Consider the following 25,150-nt stretch of genomic DNA (forward strand, 5'->3'; position numbering starts at 1 on the left):
GATGAGTAACTCAAAGGGATAGTTAAAATTGGTGGCTTATAATCATCTTGATAAGCAAAGGGAGGGGGAGAAGACATTTATGTAAGAACAATGACTTTTAAAAAAGATACATGAGTTTTCAGGTGAACAGGAGATAAAAAATTATGTGATAATGTTTATCTATGCAGTTATAAATGATCCTTAAATTTCCTTCAGGGTCATAAAACACTTCTGGAGAAGGGATTTGGAGTAGGATTACTTGTGTTCTAGAAGTAGATCAAACCTGAAGAGGAATTTATGGCAGCCTTATTTCCTAGAAGTTACTGCTTGTAGTCAGATAAGCAAAGGTCTGAGAAGGCTTTTTTTTTTTTTTTTTTTTTTTCTACATATGGTATGTTAAATCTCAAATGTCTTTGGCTTGAAATAATCTTTATACCAACTCTGGAGTTCTGAGTTGGTCCCCACACATATATAATTCCCATTAAATAAAAAAGGAATGCATGAGTCTATACCGATTTGAGTACATAAATTAATAAGGAAGAAAAGAAAGCTCTGCCCAACAGCAAAAGGCCAAGTAAGAAATGGAAAGAATGATAAAATGTAGAAGTTATTTTATGGCAACTGTCACTGTGATAATTATTTCGGGCAAGAATCATCCATGGACACTAAAATTAGTAGGTGAAAGTGTGAAAGTAGAAGGAAATTTCCATAGTTTCAAAGTCTCTATCCATCAGATATTCATTAAGTACAAGGAAAACTACTAGAGAGTTACTGGCACCAACTCTCCTTGAAGTCAAAAATCCATGTATAAGTTTTGCCTCCTGAAAAACTTAGATACTAACAGCTTACTATTGACCAAAAACCTTACCTATAGCATAATCAGTCAACTAACATGTATTTTTTATGTTATAAAATACTGTATTCTTACAATAAAGTAAGCTTGAGAAGAGGCAACAATTGAACTCAACACAATAGCAACAGGAGGTGGCTATGAAATTATTACAGTTGTACAGTATGTACTACAGTTAATTTTATGCAGTTATGATTTATTACTGCAGCTTTACTTTTATTGACATTTCTCTCAACTGCAAATGCAGTTAAAGTTTACAGTCGTGTATCAACATCACGTGCCTCTTGATATGATGTACTGAGAAGGGTGCAATGACGTCTGCAGCACTGCTGCCCCAAAAGCATCACCTGAATCTATTCTTGAAGACATATAAGACAAACCAAAGTTGAGAGACATTTTACAAGATAACGGCCTTGTGTTCTTCTTATATACTGTCATAAACAAACAAGCAAACAAACAAACAAAAACAGGCTGTTCTAAACTAAAAGAGACCAAAGAGATGGGACAAGCGAATGTATTTCATTACCTGGGAGTGCAAAGGAAAGTATTGAGATAAATAACAAAATCTGAATGAGGTCTATAGATGAAATAGTTCATTTAAGTGTTAATTTCCTTATTTTGCCAATGATAATATTGTTATGCAAAAGAACATCATGATTTCAGGAAATACACAATGAAATATTTAAAACATCATGTCTTCAACAGACACACAAATACAAATACATCATGTAAAGAACGTCATGTCTTTATCATGTCTTCAACTGACACATAAATAGTTCAGGAAAAAAATGAAACATACACACACATGTATGTAGAGGGAGAAAGAGATAAAGCAAATGTGGTAAGTGGTTAACGTTTAGGTAATCTGGGTAAAGGGCATATAAGAATTCTTTGTCAATTATTGCAACTTTTCCGTAAATACGAAATTATGTCAAAACAAAAAGAAAAGAGAGAACAAAAAACCAAACCAAAACCTTACAAAACAGACAAAATTTAGTTGTAATAGCAAATCTCTGGGCTCCAAATGACAATGCTTGTAAGCAACTCCTGTTCGGGTCTGTCTCCTCCAGAGGGGTGGGCCTGGTTACACGCTTCACTCTCTCTGTTCCCTTCTCCTCCCCGACTGGCTCCTGTGAAAGGTCCCTCTCCAAGGTTGGAAAGAGAGGGAGGAGGTTAGAGGAAAGGGGTTTAATCCATATGTGACTGACAGAGCTGTAATCTGGAGTTGGCGCCTTCTGGTAAGGCAGATTCTAAAGTGGCTTCTTTCTGTCAACGAGACATTGGATATTTTTGGAGCTCCTGTTCAGTACCCACTGCATTTCCTGGTGTGAGTAATGCCTCAGCTAGCTTTTTACTCCAGAGTACACCTCCAGAGATGGTCAGTTTTATGTCTCAACTTGGCTAGGTTATAGCACCCAGTAACTCAATCAAACACTAATCTTAGGTGTTGTGGTGAAGGAATTGTGTACATGCAAGCAACTTTTACAATTCGTTGACTTCATGTAAAGGAGATTGTCTTAGATAATCTAGGTGAACCTGATCCCATCAGTCACTTTAACAACAGTTGAAATTTTGACAATTGTAATCTGGTTAGGTAAATGGATGCCTTTTATTTTAGGAAAGACATGCTGAAGTATTTAGGTGTATGAACAAAACTGAGGTTTCCGTGATGAAGAAGAAATTCCACTTGTGGACTTCAGGGACAGCTCCTGCCTGTTTCAAGCCTGCACTTCCTGATAGCCTACCCTATAAATTTAGCACTTGACCATCTGGTGCCCAAAATTATGTAAACCAATTATTTGCAATAAATCTTATCTATCTATCTATCTATCTATCTATCTATCTATCAATCAATCATCTATATATCTATCTGTCTTTCTAGCTAGCTAGCTACCTAGCTATCAGGTTGGAGCAAAAGTAACTGCAGTTTTTGCCACAATTAAAGGTCATGGCAAAAATCTCAATTACTTTTGCACCAACCGAATATCTCTCTATTTAGGGCTAGGGCTATCTATCTAGGGCTAGGGCTTTTAACAGCTAGGGCTGTTAAAAGTGTATTCGATCCAAGATATCTAATACACATAGTTTATAATGGCATGCGAGAAATAAACTCCTTCCTTAAAAGATTAAATGTTACTTCTTTTTCCAAAACCTAAATTGTTTCCATCAATTTCCACTAGGAAAGTATCTTCAATAAGCAGGCTGAGTACAGTAGCTCATGCCTATAATCCCAGCACTTTGGACGGCCAAGTTGGGAGGATTGCTTGAACTCAAGAGTTCGAGACCAGCTGGGGCAATATAGTGAGACTCTGTCTCTATTTAATTTTTTTAAAAGAAGACAATTAAAAAAATAATGAGCATGATGATGTAGATCTGGTAAATCTTTTGACAGCAATGTTTATAACCCACATGCCATGTACTTCACTACATTCATAAAGGGGCTTGGGGATTTATCCAGAATGATATACCATTCATTTCAAATTCACATACATCTTTTCTCTAGACAGCTCAGAATATTTATAGTTGTTAAAGCAAAAAGAAACATTTGGTAAGAAGTTCTTGGTGTATGGATTGCTTTGGCTTTGATGGAAATATCTACTTTCTCCAGAGACTGGTCCCTGGGCCTCAAAGCATTTACCCCAAGAAGTAACTGCTATAACTTAGGTCTTCAAGGCAGCTTCCAGTGCTCGAGCTTTCTCTGTGATGTTCTTCTGAAAAGGCATCATAAAATCGTCAAAGTCCACCTCATGTGTAAACCTCTCTCGCCGTAGTTCCCTCTTCCTGATCAGCTCTGCTGTTGTGGCTTCAGGACTCCAAATCTTAAAAAGAAAAATAGCCATGCCAGAGCAGGTATGAGTATGACAGCCAGTAAATATGCTAATATCTAGACAATTTTCAATACACGGTTTTAACTTAAAAACTTGTTTATAGTTTTAATTTAAAACTATTAAATTTACTTTTAGATGTGTTTTAACTTCTTCCCCCCCCCTCATATGACAGTAGTGGTTACATGAGCATCACTGTTTTTGATGATGACTGTCTAGACAACTAATGTCGGAAATGTTCTTCAGTTACTTCTCTGGCCAGTTGTTCTCAGACCAGCTGCTGTTCGTGTTTCAGGATGCCAAAACAGGGAAGCAAAGAAATTAGAAGATCATTGAGGTTTACTACCTATATGTCTTATGTAGAAGTCAAAATTATTTTTATAATAGAAGGCGAGAGGAGCTGCTTGTTCAGTCTGGTTGGATGGCCAATGGAAAGACAACTCTTTTCTCCAAAATATGTCTCCACCTCTTTTTTTTTTTTTTTTTTTTTTTTTTTTTTTTTGAGACGGAGTCTGGCTCTGTCACCCAGGCTGGAGTGCAGTGGCCGGATCTCAGCTCACTGCAAGCTCCGCCCCCCGGGTTCCCGCCATTCTCCTGCCTCAGCCTCCCGAGTAGCTGGGACCACAGGCGCCCGCCACCTCGCCCGGCTAGTTTTTTGTATTTTTTAGTGGAGACGGGGTTTCACCGTGTTAGCCAGGATGGTCTCGATCTCCTGACCTCGTGATCCGCCCGTCTCGGCCTCCCAAAGTGCTGGGATTACAGGCTTGAGCCACCGCGCCCGGCCTCCACCTCTTTAGTTGTGGACATTTTCGGAGGCTACTGAATAAATCCAGTCTTGATTTATACGAAACTCCTGCATGAGCTGGTAGGAGTAAGTACAAAGAAGGGTTGGGTCTGAGAAGTACCAAAAAAAAAAAAAAAAAAAAAGTATCCTTAGGAGTTAGAGATTAAACAGCTGCAGAACATGCCATTGATTCAGAAAGACTTCAACCTTTCAAGAAAAATGTAAATCTCAATACAGAAATAGTAATAGAAAGAGAACCAGATGCCGGGAGCTGTTAGTTGGGCATACTGAGTTGAAAGTAGCAGAACCTGGCAAAAGAACATTCACAAATAGTAACTATGAAAGACAAACTGTGTAGATTTGTTTGAATATTCTACATAAAAAGCTTTTGAAAAAATGACATTATGAGCTTCTACCACACTACGAAGATCTTTTCAAAGCACTTACCCTCCGTGGAATAAATGTGATATCCACTTTCTTAGTATAACCACTGGTAATCAATGAATTGAGATGAACCACATTATCCTTCTGTACTTTCTTTCCCTCTGATGTGGTTGGTACACCATAAATTGATGACAGTGGTTCCTGGAAACAAGGCCAAAAAAATTATAAATTGTAAAAATCTATATTGACTTTCTAATATTATTTGCTGTTTCACATCTTACTGTGAAGCCAGAAAAAAACCTAAAAATGCTACTGTGCAATTGTAACTTGAGATAAAATAGTATATTATTATAACTTTGGGGATGGGGAGAGATAGGTTGCCTTGTTTAATTTTAATTAGAAGTATTAGTAGACGATCACATAAGTCTTCGAGATACCCATCCTTGATCTGTGGCCTACTAAAATGATAATGGAAGAATTTTAGTTGACTGATCCTCCTTCACCTTTTGCCATCCTAACATCCTCCATGTTTATAACTCTGCTGTCTGTCTATAATCCCTTCATCCTATCTACTCCCTACCACCTACATTTCCCCAACCCTTTCCGATTTGATGACAACAAAACTTTTCCTTCTTGACTTTCATCTCTTGTCCTGTGTCTCCAGTAAATCTTCTGCTTCCTTAAAAAAAGCTTCCAACCTAGAGACACACTTAGGGGTTTCCTGCTAATGGTAAAGTCTTGATGTCTCAGTAACTCATATGGGCAACAACTTCAACCTTCTGCTGCAGTTTAGACGTTCCAAATCACTCCCAATTACCAGAAATGCTAAAAACCTTCTACAGTCATTTTGCGGGATATTCTAGTGACAATGGCTCCACATCCCAGAAATCAGTGGTATTCATTAAAATTCCTTGGTGGAGGTGGCAGGTGGGAGGAAGGGGATGTGGTGGGCAATGAAAGGGGATATGGTGGCAATGAGACCAAAATGAAGAAAAATCATGCTTTACTTCATTCCTCATAAGAGTTAGCCTCCTTCCCTATTTGGACCATCTCATCAAATCTGTAAAATTCAGGACCAAATATACACAAATCCAATACCAGTTTTGGTTTTCTTTTTGAACATTCCAATTGTATTTGGCTGAACCCATTTGGTTTTTGTATGGATTTTCTTTGCAGTGAGTACTTTTTAGGCTCTTCAGTGATAATAATTTTATTAGGTATTTCTTTAAAAGTACTATATAATAATGGTATTGAAAGTATGCACTGCATATTATCTTGCCCATGTTGTACAACAGTATGTAAATAGTGCTTCTGCTTTCCCCAAAACAGATTTTTAAAGAGTTCCAGTTACTAATGGGTAGTCAACCTTTTTTCTTACCTCTTCTTTCTTAATTTCAGGGCCTTCAGTCTTCAGTATAGGAGGTGTCTTGCCTTTTAGTTTTTGATTTTCCGCTGGTTTTGGCAAGTTATCTAGCTTTTCTTTAATCATACCAATTATTCTATAATCAGCATATGCCTTTGCAACATCCATGGCAGTATGCCCTGTTGAAACATAAACATAAATTCAGAGTGACTATAAACATATTAATGATTAACCATGTAGAAAAATGTCTCAGTACATCAGCTCTAAGCCTGCCCTAATAAGGGTGATTCCTAAAGCAAGTTGTATATATACAGAAGTTCACAGAGCTAGATCAGATATTCTCTATGGTGGTCCCAGCTTTAAAATCCCATGATTTATAGTGCCATCTAAATACATAAAATTATTTTTTCCTTAGTTTTTTTTTTTTTACTATGTTTCTTAAAGAGTGATAGGAAATATTATATTACATTTTAAATATCAAATTGATTGCTTTCTCCCCTCAAATTTCCTTCTATGTGATAGATAATTTTACATTATCTTCCCCTTCCTTGATGTAAGGGGGGAAATTCCAAAAGGTCTGGGGGCCACAGGTGCTCCAGGCAGATGGCTGGGCAATATGTTATCTACAATATCATCAGGCAGGACAGGTGCAGTAGTACCTGTGACTCAGAGGCAGCCTGAACCAACCAGAGGTACAATGCTCACTCAGTCAAAGGAAGCAGTGGCTTCCAATGTAGGAAAATGATACTTCCAAACAAGGAGCTCAAATATATTCAAATGATTTTTTAATTTTTCCTGTATGGTATTTATGATACAAGGTAGGTGGTATGTTTACTTCCTAGAATCAGGAAGCCTCAATTCAGGAATTACTTTGTCCAGCTTTAAGAGAAATCCAAAGTCTATAGAGTATGCAATTGTTAGTAATTAACAGCCATAACAGTGTAATAACTCAGTGTGTCATCTGCAAACTGGTGCAAGTCCACAAACTAATAGTTACTGATTCATAATGAAGTAACTACAGAAACTAAGTGTTTACAAACGTTTACAGCAACTTAATATAATTTTCTGTCATTAAAATTTAAATATTAAAAACAAAGGTTTGGCCTTCCATTCTTTTTCATTTTATTTTTCTAATAAATCATTTTTATTATGTTTTACAAAAGTATTTCAGTCCATGAAAGATTGCAAACATAAAGAATTGGCCCTCCAACACCAATGAGTGGAGAAGCACTTGGTATAAGACAAACTTCCATAACATTTAACTCAGGCTTGTGTTTGCACCAGGAACACAGTGGACAATGCAAGCCTACGAGAATAGAATCAGAAGGGGCTTAGGATCTAACATAAATTATCCTTTTCTAACCCTAATTGTCAATAAAATGAACACATACCTTTTCTATTTTCCAGCTGGAATTTAGCACCAATATCAAGTAGGTATTTTACAGTATCCAGTCTGCAGCTTTCAATGGCTCTATTTAAAGGAGTTGAGTTGTTGATTGAAACTGCGTCTATGAAAGCTCCAGATTCAACAAGAAGCTCAACAATGTCTTGTTGGCCTGCATGGCATGCAAAATGAAGTGGAGTCCACAGAAAATTATCTGTCGCATTAACGTTAGCTCTGTAAAATAAGATAGATGAACAAGCTAAAAATACTGGTTTTCCAATGACTGGACACTAAAAATGCAAAGTAAAATTTCATAGAGTTCTATCAAGTTGCTAAATTGTAAACTCTGTGCCATAATTTTTCTTCAAACCTCTTTGTTCTGCATTATTTGACAGTCTTAACTTTCTTTGTGTATATCTACATTAAAAGGCACTTTTGATTCTAGGGATTACGATTTTGCAAAGGTTAAAATCAAGGAAAATTATAAAACTAGATCCAATGAAGATAAAAGCTGACAGGACATATAAAAGTTACATTATTTCATTTTGTGACTACTTTCTCTGCATGTAATACATTTTTAAATGAAATTTCATTATTAAAATTCTAAATATTACCATGTATTATTTAAAATTTTAGTCCTTTTTAGAAATTCAGTGTCCAGAAGTTCGTATTCTCATTAGTTGCTCTCTTGGTAATATACAAATTTGAATCTTTCTTTAACATTAAAGTACTAATAAAATTAGTACTTTATTTCTCAAGTATGAAATTACTGTGTTAACAAGAGCTTTACATATTTTAACTCATTTAATCTTCAACTAATCTTGTGGCATGAGTCCCACTACAGTCTCATTATGTACATGATAGAACTGAGGCACAAAAATATTAAGAAACTCACCCAGGTTACACAATTATGGTAGAAGAAGGAATTAAACCTAAGTGATTGTTGTAGTCTAAAAAGTTAAGTATTATAAAAATGCCATGATTTGATATTTTAAAGATATTTACATGACCAAGGAAAAGGCTGCCCCACACTGGAGGAGGGCAGCAGGTTTGGGGACCAAAACATGTTGTTATAGCCACCATTCCACTTGTTTGAAGTTGTTGAGATCCTCAAATAGAGGCAGATTAAAAAGTGACTCTACACCATCTAGGTGAGACTGTGAGACAGGACTGAGCTGTGCTGCCACTGACAGAAGGCCAGTAACAATCAGAAGACTCTGTTTACCCCGAGTAAACACTTACTGGCCTTCACTTCGTGCATAATTGCTATTGGCAAAACATCTTTGTGCACACACAATCCTATGCTCCCGTTATCCTGGTTTCCCATATAAAATCTACAGGCTTAATTAATCTATTACAGGCTTTAATAAAGGGGCTAGGAATCTAACATAACATAAATCTAACATAAATTCTCCTTTTCTAACCGTAGCTGTCAATAATATGAACACATACCTTTTATAGGGCATTTTATAGACTTTAATAAAGCATATAATAAATCAGCATTTTTAATAAAGCATTCCTTAATAACATTCTTTAATGAAGTCTATAATAATTTATTAAGTGTTAATAAAAGGTTTTTATACATTAAAGCCTTAACTTATTATAGACTTTAATAAAGTAGCACTTTTCTATATTACAAAATTCTGTCATCCCTTCACTTCCTTGAAATGTGAAGACTCATGAAAATTTAAGCCACACGCGACTGAGACACATACCCTTTTTCAAGAAGAAACTTGACCACATCTATGTTTCCACTTGCACACGCCGTCATTAGTGGAGTTTTGTAATAATTATCCTTCATATCCACAGGTATTCCTGATTCAAAGGCCTTTTTCAGAGAAGCCAGATCCCCTGCTTTGGTGATAGTATTAATGTTTGAAAATACCTTCTCTGAATCATCAATGTACCAAGCAGAGTCATCCTGAATGGGATGTTCTGGGGGATGATCTCTGTTAAACCGGCTGCTATCAGTGACATTCCTGTAGGTCTCAATCATGTAATACGGTGGCCCACCATCCTGCCGGCGTGGAAACGCGTACTCAGGAATGACGCAAATTGGAAGGGGTAAGACAAATTTCCCTCTCTTTCCTTTTTTGCCCATCCCTTTTTTCTTTTTCTTAGGTCCATAAGATCCTAATACAAAAGACTTGTTTAAATATCTGGTTCCTTTAAAGAATTCATTAATATTGACCCCTCCTCCCCGAGTTTTCTCATGAAGTTGAGCGATGGCAGTCAGCTGTTCTGAGCTCGCATAATCTTGCCTTTCCTCCAACACCATCACGAAGTCATTCTTGCTGATGCTCCCATCACCTCTGTCTAAAACTGAAAAGGCTTCCCGGAGGAAAGGCTCGCGTTCTACGGACCAATCGTGCAGTCTAAGGGCCCACAGTGGATTTGGATTTTTGGCTCCCGGCCTGGCTAGTTTATTAGCGATTCTCTCTGCTCGTCGTATTTCTTTGCTTGCTGCTTTGAAGCCGCGTTCCTTAGCCACAGCCCTGGGCGTTTTATGATCTAAATTCTTCCATTTCAGGTCACATCCTAAAACATAAAGCATCATAATTATGAATGGTGCCAAGGCATTTGCATGGCTAATAAGTGACATTCATCCAACTGCTTTCTTAATTTCTCATGATAGTAAAAAAGAAAAATGTGTCCCCAAATTATATGTATATAGAGATGTGCATATTTTGCTGTTATAATTACAAAATTGAGCTGTGATTTTTTTTTTTTTTTCCTGTGAGCATCACTTTGGTGAATTCTGAAGAAGATACATTTACAATTTACAGTAGGATTAGAACATTGATCCCTAGAGATGTTTGAAACACATACCATATTGGTACACTTGCTCAGGGGACTTCAGGCCAACAGGAAAAGAGCAAGGACACATTTGAATTTGGAAAGAAGCTGGATTCAAACAGCTTACCTAGGACCTTATGAACTCAGATCTGAACCTGAAAAGAAGCAGAATACCTGCTTCCTTTTGAATGATTTAAACTGTAAATCTGTGTTTAATCTTAAAGTATATTTTTTTCTGTATTCTTCATTAAATAATGTCATTTATAGTAATCTGCTGTTTTGTGGTATAGCCATGTGAACAACCTTCACAGAGGAAAAAGTAATTTGTAATTAAATCCGAGGAGTTCAGCATTATATTTATGTGCAAGTTAGATATTAAAATTCATTTTCGTTTTTGGTTCTTATTTAACAAAATGATGAGACCAACATTAATTGTAAATATTCACCAAAGAAAGAAACTTTTTTGAACATGTTAGGGAATCCATTTAGTGCTACCAAAAGGGCTGTGTTGTCTATATTAAGTGTCTGTATAAGAAGACTTTGAAGAAGCAGTCAAAGCTTTTCAAGATTAATACTTTCCTTAGTATTGTCAAAAATTAAAATTTTATATGATGAGTAAAAAAACAGAATGAATAAGACCTACTATTTGATAGCACGACAGGGTGACTATAATCAATAATAATTGTACGTTTTTAAATAGCTAAAAGAGTGTAATTGGATTATTTGTAACACAAAGAATAAATCCTTGAGGGGATGGTTACCCCATTCTAGAGGATGTGATTTTTAAGTATTGTATGCCTATATCAAAACATTTAACATACTCTACAAATATATACACTTCTATCAAAAAATAAAATTAAAAAAAGAAAAATAAATCTATTTTACTACACATACAAATAAATCTATTTTAATACACACACACACACACACACACACACACACACACACACACACACATTTTTATACTAAAACTGATAATTTTACCAGTAGTAGAAAAACTAAAAAAGGCTATTGGGATAATAAAGGTTCCACAATTTCTATATTGGATAGTTATAAGAACAGTGACTCTATAGTTTAATTCCATAGCATAGTAATTCCATAGTGCAATTCCATACTAATTCTGATATGCTGCTTTTATTCAGCTGTTTATTTTGCTTACTCAGGGTGTCAGGGGGTTTTTGATCCCACCTCTCAAGCCACTTCTGTGTTCACCCAGCACTAAGGACCAAAGGATTTTCATCCTGCTTTAGCTTACCCTCTGCAGCTTCCAGCTTAATCCTAGTTAGAAACTTCCATGTGTATAAAAGACTCCAACATCCCACTTTAAAGAGCTAAAGGCAGTTTTCCTGTCCTTTTGACTTGGAGCTTTCTGTCTCCTCCTTTATGATTAGTAAATAAAGATCTGTTCATTCCCTGTGAGGTTTATGCTCCTCTGTGGTAAAGATGTTCAACTTCCAGTTGGCTGGTGCTGCAGAATCAGGGAGTTGAGGGCCCAGGAAGAGGAGGAGGAGGACTCCCTGAACTCCTTTCCTCTGCCCTTGGATGCCACGGCTCTCACATGCTTACAGGGAGTTGTCAATTGCCCCAGCAGGGGGACGAGGGGGCAAAAGAGGACCATCATGAGGAAATGTGAGAAATGTATCCAGCCAGCACAAATGCTTTACAATTAAGTACAGAAGACACTAAACCCAGGGAGCTTATTCAGAAACAAACATTTGATCGCTGAAACTGGGTCACCCACATAGGATCTGGTGACGTGTTTATATTTCCGAACACGCACAGAACTCAGAACATTTTCAAATATTTGCTTTAAAATAGCCTTATGATTGATTCTTCTAGGAAAATGGATCTTTTCTGCATCACTGAATTAGGCCTTTTTGCATGACCCAGGCTCTGGTCCTTGGTTTCTCAATGTGCTTGCTGTGACTTTATTCCAGGAATACATAAATGATAGAGTATGTGTGATATTTGTCCCAATAAGAAATAAGTCAACATATTAAAGTTAAAGAAATTTGTCTCAACCTGAGTGGATCTTTAGTTTTTACAAATACATAATGTTGGCTGGGCGCGGTGACTCAAGCCTGTAATCCCAGCACTTTGGGAGGCCGAGATGGGCGGATCACGAGGTCAGGAGATCGAGACCATCCTGGCTAACACGGTGAAACCCCGTCTCTACTAAAAAATACAAAAAAACTAGCCAGGTGAGGTGGCAGGCGCCTGTAGTCCCAGCTACTCGGGAGGCTGAGGCAGGAGAATGGCGTGAACCTGGGAGGCGGAGCTTGCAGTGAGCTGAGATCCGGCCACTGCACTCCAGCCTGGGCGACAGAGCTAGACTCCGTCTTTACAAAAAAAAAAAAAAAATACATAATGTTAAATCTGAAATGTCAGAATAAACTGCTAATAGAGAGAGATCACTCAAACAATTAAGACAGTTTGAGAGAACCAAAATTGCATTTGATATACTTTTTCCTCATTTGCTAAAAGGGTTTATCATACTGGGGACATAGGGAAAGTATACATTTATACAAGTAAAAATGGCTAGTTATTACGCTATTATAGTTATGTGGGCATGCTAGTTTTATTTATAATTTTAGTGACTTCTAAAATTTTGTGTCTATGTGGAAGACAGAAAAATAAAACACTTTCTTTGCTCTATTATAGAGTTGTTGGACTTTAAGTTTTTGCCTATTTCTCATAAACTAGAAAAAATATATACAGTTCTGCAAAATGTAGTTCTATCTCTAACAGAGTTAAAAAGCTTTTAATATGCATTTAATTAGCATGTAATTAACAAAAAAATTCATATCCTTAAATATAATATTTTCATTTTAAGAAACTCATTAAGCTATATATGATATAGTTCATATTTCTAAATTAGTATTTAAAAGCTACAGGAAAATCTAAGATTAAAAATTCTGCTTACATTTCAAATTTTCCACGAAAATTTTTATTTCATGTTTTTCCCCAAATTATTTTCCCCATAACTACAAATTATCCAGAAAAGTTATCTTTGCATTTGACACATGGAACATTTTTTAAAATAAACTAATTAAAAATTCAAATGAAAGCAAATGGTTTTTAGTGTGTGTCCTTTTTTAGACTGATGTTGGCATTTTAAAAATAAGGAACTTAATCAACTGTATGTTTTTTGTTGTCTGTTTTTTGAGACACAGGCTGGGGTGCAGTGGCACGATCTTGGTTCACTGCAACCTTTGCCTCCCAGGTTCAAGTGATTCTTGTGCCTCAGACTTCCAAGTAACTGGGATTACAGGCGCCATCACCACACCTGGCTAATTTTTTTTTTGCATCGTTAGTAGAGGCGGGGTTTCGCCTTGTTGGCCAGGCTGGTCTTGAACTCCTGACCTCAAGTGATCCACCTGCCTCAGCCTCCCAAAGTGCTGGGATTACAGGCATGAGCCACCATATCCTGCCCTCAACCGTAAGTATTTTAATAATTAGCTGGTTTAGGAACAATCCCCTTTAGGTTTTTAACAATAACCTAAAATTTTTTGGAGAAATGGGTTTTCATCACTTTTAATACCAGATTCATGATTTAACAGGGAAATAATTTTCAATTTTCTTTCTACAAATGAGTGAGGTTTTGCTATAGAAAAAAATAAGCCACTGACAAGTGATTGGCCCAAATTCTCTGCTTATCTATGACATGGGTAAATCAAAAATACTTTAAGCACAAAATTGCTAGACAATTTTACCTCGCTGAGCTATATATTTACAGCAATCTGCAAAACCACCCATGGCAGCGTAATGAAGTGGTGTGTTCCCACTTAAAGAAATCAGCCCCACGTCTCCATTGTAGGCAAAAAGAAGCTTCAATATCTGTAAAATAAATAGTGGATATTGTGGAGGAATAGGAATGTACATCTACTAACTGAAGACTGACAGCTAGACCGGCGCTATCCAGTACATTATCAATTAGCCATGTATAATTTTGAAAATCCAAATTGAAATGAACTAAACTGAATATATTTAAGTTTCGTTTGTCTGTTTCACTAGCCACACTTAGAGTACTCAAAAGCCACATGGCCATTGTGTTGTACTGTGTTGTATAGCACAAAAATAGAATACGTCCATCACCACCAAAAGTTCTATTAAATGGCATTGATCTAGAGCATAGAAAACTCTATACTTAGAGGGGGCACTACCATTTTTGCTAGTGTAGGTAATTTAACAAAGTATCAGAGCATGGAAGACAGCATCCAGGAGGAAAATTCTTTACCAAATACGGTTTCTATCTTGGTGTATACTTTTATTGCAGGGAAAATAGTGATATAAACGAAGATAACTGTGTTAAAACTCAAAGAAAATTGAGTAAAGAAATTTCAGATGGAATTCAGAATTTTAAAAAATAGTCTTAATTTTTATTTTGTTTCTGCAATGTTACTGCATCAGTGAGATATTCTTTGCTGTATGTTTAGGTAATCAGAATACTTGAGTTTAAAATTCAGGTATATCATTATCTAATACACACAAACACCACGGAGATAAGAATATGAGGGCATTGTTCTCCCATAATTAGATCACCATATTTTGAAGATTCTATTATGTAATGAAGGCATAAAATACAGCAGTCCCAGGTGGCAGAAGTTTTAAATTGTTATCACTGAGTGTAGAGAAAAATATTATTAATAATATTAAATAAGTAAATTAGCAAACACATAAAACTAAATAAAGAGATAAAGGTCTTTAAAAACATAATTTTAGAATTATTTGGGGAAATCAAGATGAAAACAACATAAGTAACTCAGAAAAATGTCTGCCTTAGTGTAATCTATATGACATATAAGAACTTTGAGAAAAAGGACAGAAAAGTTTTAGCAACAAATTTTAAAGCAAAGAATAGATTATTACATCGAAAAAGCCTCCTTTAGCAGCAAAATGAGCAGCATGATGTCTGTCGTTGTCAAATGTATTCACTTCACCTCCTCTTTCCAGTATGCCTCGAACTAATTCCACTACCCCTTCTCTTGACGCTTCCATTAAAGCTGTGCGGCCTGTGGACTGGATATGAAACGGATGAGATGCTGTTTATGTCCATCATATTAAATAGCAGAATCAGTACAAATACAGCCTGAATCCATTTGACCTTAGCCTTACACTTACAAGTTTAGTTCTCTACATTTTTCTTAGTTTCATGCAACAAAGAGGAAAAATTAAGCAAGTACAATGGGTCAGTACCCAAAACGTAGAATTCTCAAATCAAAGTCAAGACCACACTGCATGCCCCTGTGAGAATATCATGCTAAAAATGTATTTCTTGCAAATAAAGCAGAATAAAAAGGGAGAAAAAGAGATAAAATATCAATACCTAATATAAAATTAGGTCATAGGTGTTTTCTAATGAGAAGAAAATCAATGTTTAGTGTCAAGAAAGGGCAATTACAAGAAAACTCGAAATTAGCCAAATAAGGAGAGTGAACAAAATTGACACAAGAAACAACAGAACTAGGCTGGGCGTGCCTGTAATCCTAGCGCTTTGGAATGCAGAGGCAGGCAGATCACTTGAGGCCAAGAATCTATTAGAAATCAGCCTGGCCAACATGGTGAAACCCTGTCTCTACTAAAAATACAAAAAATAATTAGCGGGGCGTGGTCGTGTGTACTTGTAATCCCAGCTACTCGGGAGGCTGAGGCAGGAGAATTGCTTGAACTTGGGAGGCAGAGGTTGCAGTGAGCCAGACTGCACTCCAACCTGGGCAACAGAGTAAGACCCTGTCTCCAAAAAAGAAAAAAAAAAAAAGGAAAAAAAAAGAAACGGCAGAACTATATATTTTTTTTCTAAGAAGATAAATCCTAGTAGGCATCAACAATGCATTTTTTACTATTTCCTATAATGGTACCTTGACATTATGCATAATAAATACCAAATTTCCAAACATAATTAGGAAACAGACTGCAGAATCACAGCAATATGAAGATAATAAAAGTATAACATCTTCAAGTATTTTGAATCAAAATGAACAGTCTATCAGCTAACAGGATAATGTCATCGTATTTAAATGCAAAGATTATACTATGCTGTAATTGAAACAAGAAATATTTGTAATCACAAGAATAGCCATACTGAGTTGATTGCATTGGGATTGGCTCCTTTTTCCAAAAATATCAGGCACACATCTTTAACATCATGTGCATCTTCACAAGCTCTAAGGAATATTGGCTTTCCTTCATAGGTAGAATTGTTGACATCTGCACCATGTTCAAGGGCGATCAGAGCACAGCGATAATGCCGCTTAGTTGGTAAAATGCAGTAAAACAAAACACCTGCAGAGAAATAAAATTCCCAGAGGGTATTTAATTAACATCTATACATATTTGACAGGAAGGAAAGTAAAATTATTAAAAATCATATTTAGCTAGTTAAAGGCATATCTGTCTCGGTTTCCTCTCTGAAACCAACTAAAACACCAAGACAGAAAACAAAAAACAAAAAATCTTAATTCCTGACATAGTTAGAAAACTGTCACAACCACATGTGATAGGACCTGGCTTATGGAAGAATTGGAGTGCTGACAGGTGAACCCTGTTGACCCTGAGTATTTGGCATCTTGCAGTACGTACCCTGAGTGTCCCTTCTTGGAATGTGCAGGGCTATAGCTACGTGTGCCAAAGGGCTACTGGTAAGCCCCCAGATCCCCTCTAAAACTGCAGAATGGCAAAAGAGGTGGCACTGGGTGATGAAATGTGTAGACTGGCCATGTTTGTAAGAAGCAGGCTGTCGGTATAGCAGTAAAGAGATGAAAAATTAGATGGCAAGTGGCTCTGCCATTTTAGCAAATCATTTTGTTCTATTGGAGAAAGGAAAATGCTAAATCCCTACACCCAGGACCTGTAACATACAGGCTCTCAATATAATCCATGTCAAAAGCATACTGCACATCAGGGTTACTGTTATACACCCAGAGCAGAGTGTTGCTAAGAAAGTCCTAGGTAAATAACAATCAAACTCCAAACTGACTTTGTAATGGGTTCATTCCAAAAAGGGACTTCATTCAAAGAATAATCAAAAAAGAAACCACTATGCAACCTATTAAAAAAAATACTGCAAGGAGAAAAGAACCTGATAATGAAAGCCAAGCAAAAAGGGTACATACTAGAAAAGATGTATCAGGAAAAATTATTGGCTCATTCATTTCCATGACAGCAAAGAAACTATATATAACTTGTCCTAAAATAAAAGTACAAAGAGAGACTTGAATCGTAAGATTAAAAGGGTACATTGGGTCTCAGGAAAAGTTGATTAAGAACAGTCAACAAGGTATGCCTAGGTAAAGCTAGGCAAAGAAAGTGTCTCGTGAGAATCCAGGCAAAAATTCAACTAATCGATAAAGGGGAAAAGTCCACCTGCCCTCAAAAACTTATCACAACAACATTCAATGCTACAGTATAATTAAAGGATCTCTACACTATAACTTGGGATAAAAACCAGGAAACTTTTATACCCAATCAAGACTTTGTTCATATAAAAGCAACAGACATGTATAGTCTTAAGGATATAAGTAGTCAGGGATATAAGCCCAAAGAAGTGACTTAAACTACTTGATGGCAAAAGTGAGTTTTCCAACAGATCAATAGAGAATATGTGACTAAAAGAGCAGTTATAAATACTGAATCTCTTTAGCCACAGAACCAAAGCTAACTCACCTTAGTAATTTTAGATAGAGAAAAATATACTGCAATTCATAATAATGTAAAAATAATATAATTTATCAAAAATTTGGAGCGAAGGGAAGGAAGGAGAAATAGTATAAGTATTTCATTTTTCTCATCTTTTAGGGCTAAGACTGAGATATTATTTAAAGCAGGTAAGAAGATAAAGTAAAAGGTACTTATTATTTAAAAGGGAATCGTTGAAAGAACTAAGTAATTATAATTGACTATAAAATTGAGTGGTAGAAGGGAAGTAGCAGAAGTAAGAGGAAGGGTTATTGTACTAATCTTATCTAATTTGTACTATTGTACTAATCTTACTAATCAGAGTAAAGAATCAATGAATACTGTTTAAGATGCTAACTCAATAAACAGGTTTAAGGGCATATGAAGTATCAAGTTAACCATTAAAATAACTAAAAACAACCCATCAACTTTAGAAAATACACTTATAAGCATACAAAGAAAAACACGCATATACAGCAAAGTAAAACAAATATATGGACCATATGTGACAATACTTTCACATATTTTTATATATTAGATATATTTTGCCTTCACAATATAAAATAAATGATATTTCTGAAGCCAAACCTATGGGAAATCTAGATGACTATAAATTGGATAAATTCCACCATTAAAATAAAAAATAAAATGTATATGAAAATCAAAAGCTAAATATATTTTATATAAACTGATGTACCTAAAATAGGGTTACTCAGAACAGTTAAAAAAAAGAAAAGAAAAGATGGTCAAGGATATTACTGAAAAGAGAAAGTCAAAGACAGAGCAAGACACAGAAGGTAAGACCAGACCAAAACAACAACAGCAACAACAAAACAACCTAAGCATAATACCCGAGGCGGCTGAATTCATTACAAAAGGCCCAGAGCCACTTATGAAATGAACATTTCATAATAATGGCATGTACAACACACAGTTAAACTGTATCTGGGCTGACTCTTTAAGCCACAAAGAACATGAATCAGCATTCCTAAACTGAAGGGAAAACAAGTTTGAAAAGTATTGTACCTTATCATAGAACTGGCAGACTGCATTGAGGACTGAGTACACATTCCTGTAAATGAGAAAACCAATAGAATGGGAATGGGTGCTTTAAGGAACTATTATAGCTTAGCTTTTAAGGAGAATAATTCCACGCTGTAATTAATTCCCTAAGACAACATACAAGAAAGAATGTATTGGCGTAGAGCTTTATCTTCTCCATATTCTGTAAAATTGTTCAAAGAGAAAGTGCAGCTTAGGCCTAGGGCATGTCTCACATCCTAAAGACGCGCTTAGCCATTGAAATGTTTAGTTATCCTTTAGAAATGATGTACAGTGAGTCAAACATGAGTCACCAGAAAATAGGACGTCAATGACAGAGAAGGTACTGTAGAATAAGCAAAGCACTTTGGCCACTGGCAGCCAAACTGACGGATGTGCAAGGTGAGTGAGGCTTGTTGATGTGGGGAAGAGACAATATACTCTGTACAATGGGCAGTACCTTGGGTCATGCAGAGTGAGGGCTGCAGGCAGCCATCCTAACAAGCTTATGTGTGAAACAAGATTTTACATTTGTTTCCTGTTATAGTTTGTTCTGCTCATGAGATTTGTTTCCCTTAGCCATATGCCTGTTGCATTTGCTGCAAATATTTACTCGACCTTGTTTCCAATTTTACCTTGATTTTTTAAAAAAAATTTACACTTGGCCGGGCGCGGTGGCTCACACCTGTAATCCCAGCACTTTGGGAGGCCGAGGCGGGGGGATCACGAGGTCAGGAGATCGAGACCATCCTGGCTAACACGGTGAAACCCCGTCTGTACTAAAAATACAAAAAAATTAGCTGGGCGTGGGGACAGGCGCCTGTAGTCCCAGCTACTCAGGAGATTGAGGCAGGAGAATGGTGGGAACCTGGGAGGCGGAGCTTGCAGTGAGCCAAGATCGTGCCACTGTGCTCCAGCCTGGGTGACAGAGCAAGACTCCGTCTCAAAATAAATAAATAAATAAATAAATAAATAAATAAATAACACTTTTACATTGTTATGCTATAGAATTTTTTTTCTTTGTGATTTATATCTCTGTTTAAAACTCAGTAAGTTAAACTTTTCTCTATTACAGTGTTTCCCAAAGGTTAGTCCACAAACCTCCAGGCACATAAGATGCGATTAAAAAATATATATATTTTGTGGTCAAATATGGAAAATGTCACCATTTTTTCAGCCAACAATGCGAAAGACACATGTCTAAAATGTGTCTCTAATGAATGCGACCGTGAAACCAATTTTGCCTGTAGTACTTCTCAACATCCTGGCAATTCAGTGGTCCACGGAACACCCTCTGTAGAATGGCATTCTATAGAGCTTTGAGAGGATGCTGTTTTTTCAGGATTTACCATTTCAAAACACATTGGGCCCCTGAATGCATCTGAAGTTTGTTACATGGTACAATTAAATATGTAATTATTATCCCTTTTCTTTGTCCTCTTTTCTTCTAAGCAAGTAATCATATCAAACACCAAATCTGGAGAGAGCTAGAAAAGTAGATTTTGCTCTTGTCAGTAAATATTCACATTATAAAATGAGATTCATTTCTGCATTGCAGGGCTGATGTTAATGACTTTGTATTTGCAGCAACTCAGAACAACTGCTTAAATCTACCAGTTTACATTAAGCTTATCGGTAATTATCTCAGTTATTTTGATGAGGCTATGTCAATTCTTGCCTGAACCTTAAGTTATTTGGGCAAGAAGTTCTCAGACCATTGTCTTGAGATGATGGGATTAAAGGTGTGGAAGTGCAGCTCTTTCACCTGAATAATTGTCTAAAGTTTGAAGTTTTATTTCCAAATAAATTTTTAAACGATTCTAGAAAGTTAAAGTTTATGCCAGAATTGATTTTAGTCCTTTCAAGTTTCCAAGTGCAAGTTCTTCCTACATCAGACTTGCTATGGAGGGGGTCAAAATCCTTTTGGAGTCCTAGGTGTAGTACTGCCCGAAATTCTAAAATGTAAAAAAAGAATAAGAAATGCTCTATGAGGAGACAGTAGGTTTAGGTATAGGGGTGAGAATTTAGCCTTTCCCTTAAAACCATAAGTAATTCACTTCTAAAGTTGGAAAATGAAAAGAGTCCATGTTATTGCTTGCTGGCTACAAAGTGAGTTGCAATCTGCTGGGGAGGATGTTGGGATTTTTACCTTTTCCTTCATTATCAACTATAGTCATATCAGCCTTTGCCTTTGCTAATATTTCCACTGACAATTCATGGCCCAGTTCTGCAGCCTTCATTGTAGGAGTACAGCCCATTCGGTCTTGCACATCAGGGTGAGCACCAAGGTCAAGGAGAAAGCTGACCATATCAATATCATTGGAAACTGAGGCTAAGTGCAAAGCACTAAGTCCATTAACGGGGTCTGTATAATTGATTAGTTCAGGGTATCCAAGCTTGGTCAGCTTCTCTATCTGCTTCTTGTCTTTGTTCCGCACACATTGAAGAACTTTGTAGATCTGTAAGTTCTCAAGTCTCTTATCTGCTAAAGCCATGCTTGACCAGCTCCTTGAAAATGCTTTCTGGACCAAAAGTAAAACTGAAGCAACAAAAAAGAAAAATAACTCAAAGTTAATTTTATCATCTTCATTTTGATTAAATAACAATATTTTGGACCTTCCTTAAGAACAGAGATTGTTTTTTATGAAATGTTCAGAAAGTAGGATTTACACATAAATACCAAAAATATTCAGTGGGCATAAAGTTAAAACAGTTCAAAACAAATCTTCCACCGTAATTAAAAACAGTTTTCCAGGTAGTTTTCTTATTATCCATTTAACCTTCCCTCCTCACCACACTTTCCCATTTTACCATGAAGAAGCTGAGGTTAACTAAATTGCCATGGTAAGGGTTCGAGTTCCCACCATCTAGCTACATGGTTTCATACCAGCACAATATAGAGATCATACAGGTTTTAATAGTTTTCAGGTGTTATAAAAACATACTTTTGAGGTGTTCATTATACACAGAAATCTACTGGGCTCTGTAACATATCAAAGATGTGATGAGTGATTCCTATGTCATCTTAAGTGGAAAAGATGTAGTTAAATGGCCGCAAGGCAACTGCAAATCTTCATAAACAATCCCCCTGTTAAATTGTGATGGGCATTCTAGTATGTAATTTTACCTCCCTGCATGGAAAAATAATCTTTTGGATTGAGTAGCAGGCCATGCTACGTATGCCCAGTTGTTTTTCTTTCTCCATTTCTTAGGAAAAAAGAATCCCATTATCACATAGGGAATCCTATCCGGGTTGTTCGGATGGGGCTGTCCCTTCTGTCCCCTGCCAGAAGAAAGGGTCTGTGGCCTAGGCTTGGCCCATTTGAGGGAACCGTCCCTTTCTGGGTACACTGAAGCTCAAACATACGTGCATAAAAGACATCAACCAATCAGCAGCCCAGTCATCCAGAACTATGAGGGAAGACTACTCTGCTGAAGTTGTTAAGCAGTATGGTGTGGGGCTGGGGTTGCAGGGAGCTCTCTTAGGTGCCACAGACAGAGTCCATGCTTGGAAGATGGAAAGAGACTGAGACTGATGGCATGAGTTGCAACATGGATTCCATGATGCCAGAAGCCATCTACCACTTTATGTGTAAATATATCGTCTACCCCCACCACCTTATTTTGGCATAAGCTAGTTAGCTGGGTTTCCAAAATTTGCAATGCAAAGATTCCAGCTTACTACAGAAGCTGAAACTATGCACCATTTTTCTCCATCACAAGCCTGCTCCCTCACCTACATTCTCTATGGCAGTCAGCTCTCTCTCCTTTAAATGGGTCTCTCTAGGCACCACAACATCCCCATTGCCTGCTTCCATCCAACACCACTGCCCACTTCTTCTCAGTCTCCTTTGCTGACTCCTGTTTCAAGAAGGCTATGTTGGGTGCCCAGGGCTAGGTCCTCAAGACTCTTTCCTGACCTCACACACTTCCCTGGTGTCTCGCCCTATCCCATGACCCTCGACCCTCAGCCCAACTCTCGCACTGTCACCCAGGCTGGAGTATAGTGGCGTGATCTCAGCTCATTGCAACCTCTGCCTCCTGAGTTCAAGCAATTCTCCTGCCTCAGCCTCCCGAGTAGCTGGGATTACAGGTGCCCACCACCACGCCTGGCTAATTTTTGTATTTTTAGTAGGGACACGGTTTCACCATGTTGGCCAGGCTGGTCTCGAACTCCTGACCTCAGGTGATCCACCCGCCTCGGCCTCCCAAAGTATTGGGACTACAGGTGTGAGCCGCCAGGCCAGGCCTCCTTTGCCATTTAATCTGTTTATAACATGTGGTGGACTAGGGAACCAACTGAGGCTGCCTCAGAGTCATCCATTTGGACTTTGCTGCACGGCTTGGTGACATTCACCTTAGCTGCTATTTATGGCTTGTTGTATTATTATCAGTCATATTCCGATTAGGTGCAGTGTCATCATACTGCATATGTATATGTGTCATCTACGGAATAGGGTGAGATGCTCCTATACAGGTAATGATTGGACTAAACCAATGCCACTTGATTTGTGAAAATACGGACTTCCAATCAGGGACTTCAATGTTGCCGCTGTTAGCATTTATCCCTAATGGAGAATTAATTAGCAGCTACAATGATGAATTCAGTAAGTTCCATGGGTCAGTTTCCTGTGAACTGCCTCCCTCCCACCTAAAGCCCCGAAGTGCTAGGGGAGAGGGAAGCACCCTGTGTAATGTACTTTACAATCAACTGCTAAGACTGACCAAGAGCTCACCCCACTGGAGGAAATCACACAAGTGTAGCCCTTGGGTCCTACGTTATAAGTTGAGCAGCATATAGGATCTTCCACATATAAGCACACCTGCACTTTTCCCCAGCACGACCCTGGGCCACCTTAGACACATATAACCATCTACCAAGGTAGTGGAATAGAGCAGAATGTCTTGACTTGAGGTCCATGTTCGGGGTCTGAACACTCGGATATTACCCGAAAATCTGTGGGAATGTGCGTGTGTTCAGGTCATCTAACTCTCAAAGGGGGCTATGTGACAAGGGAGGATCATTAGAAAGAGGAATGGATGAAGACAAGCTTGGTACCGTGGAGACAGTGTAGGGTTTGAGGTGGGGAAATCTGTTGTGATCCTCCCTTCCCTATATCATTATTTACGCAAACTAGTAGGATAAATATGGACAGGCTACCTACCTAGTTTGTACCTCAGTTTCTGAATCTGTGAACTGGGAATAGCAATGGTGCCCACTTTATGGGGTTGTGTGAAAAGGAAATGAGATATAATCTTTGTAAAATATTTAGCAAAGTCCTTCAATACAGGCTCCTTATGAATACACGAAACTTTTGTGGGTTTCAGCTCACCCACAGTGTAAGCGATAGTTTACATGTTGGGGGTTCTCTACTGTGCTTTCCACTTTTTAGTTTCCAGAAAAATCTGGAGAAGAGAGGAGTGGAGCGGGTAGAGATGTAATGTCAAAGCAAAGGCCAGGTGTCATGCTCACCTCTTAGTCGTCCGGGCGACCAGAAGCCAGGGATCCTATGCGCCTGGGCCTGCTGGGGCGACTGGGGAGCCTCCTGCTCTCTTCCTCTGACGGTCAGCGCTGGCCCAGCCGCGACCTTGGGCTCCCGGAGCCCGGCGGAGGCGCCCAGGAGTGACTTGTGTCCCTTTGGTTAAGGCTGGCGAGCTGGCGCGCGGGACAGCAGGACTGGGTGTGTGTGTCCATGGGCCCCGGGTCCCCAGAGGGCGAGCGCGCGGGCAGGTGAACGCAGGGGACGGGGTGGGAGCCGCAGGGACAGGGCTGATTGTGAGCTTCGGCCACGCACGGGGCGGCTGCCGGGGCAACCACAGCGTGCGCGGTGGGGCGGGGCCCGCCCCCGCCCCCGCCCCCGCCCCCGCCCCCGCCCCCGCCCGCGCGCCTCGCTTCGCCGCCAGGTGGCGGGCCTAGGCTGGATGGCGGAGCTGTGCTGGGCGTTCCAGGAACCCTCTATCCCAGGGGCGGAGCGCAGAATGCTGTGGTCTTCAGGATTCCGTCCTTCTCTCATCCTCTTCTCCTACCTCCTGCCCTGGGTCAGAACGTAATTTAGTTATAAAATTAAAG

The 25,150-nt window shown here is 38.2% G+C and overlaps 1 protein-coding gene across 2 annotated transcripts; it reads right to left on the reverse strand.

The window, feature by feature from the left end:
* Positions 1–3,221: 3,221 nt before the first annotated feature.
* ANKEF1 (ankyrin repeat and EF-hand domain containing 1) lies at positions 3,222–24,880 on the reverse strand. Of its 2 annotated transcripts, XM_030915049.1 has the most exons (11): positions 24,554–24,812; positions 21,230–21,619; positions 19,066–19,111; positions 16,448–16,647; positions 15,235–15,384; positions 14,079–14,202; positions 9,285–10,107; positions 7,577–7,803; positions 6,201–6,364; positions 4,886–5,023; positions 3,323–3,648 (listed from the first exon to the last, which is right to left on the reverse strand). In XM_030915049.1, the coding sequence occupies exons 5-11, from the start codon at positions 15,361–15,363 to the stop codon at positions 3,490–3,492; spliced, it is 1,764 nt and encodes a 587-aa protein (XP_030770909.1). In that variant the 5' UTR covers positions 15,364–15,384; positions 16,448–16,647; positions 19,066–19,111; positions 21,230–21,619; positions 24,554–24,812; the 3' UTR covers positions 3,323–3,489. The 2 variants fall into 2 exon arrangements, with proteins under 2 accessions (XP_010353573.1, XP_030770909.1); XM_010355271.2 differs by lacking the exon at positions 19,066–19,111 and having other exon boundaries at positions 3,222–3,648; positions 24,554–24,880.
* Between the last annotated feature and the right edge of the window lie 270 nt (positions 24,881–25,150).

The sequence above is a fragment of the Rhinopithecus roxellana genome, chromosome 13 (assembly GCF_007565055.1).
Source record: "Rhinopithecus roxellana isolate Shanxi Qingling chromosome 13, ASM756505v1, whole genome shotgun sequence".
NCBI classification, from domain to species: Eukaryota; Metazoa; Chordata; class Mammalia; order Primates; family Cercopithecidae; genus Rhinopithecus; species Rhinopithecus roxellana.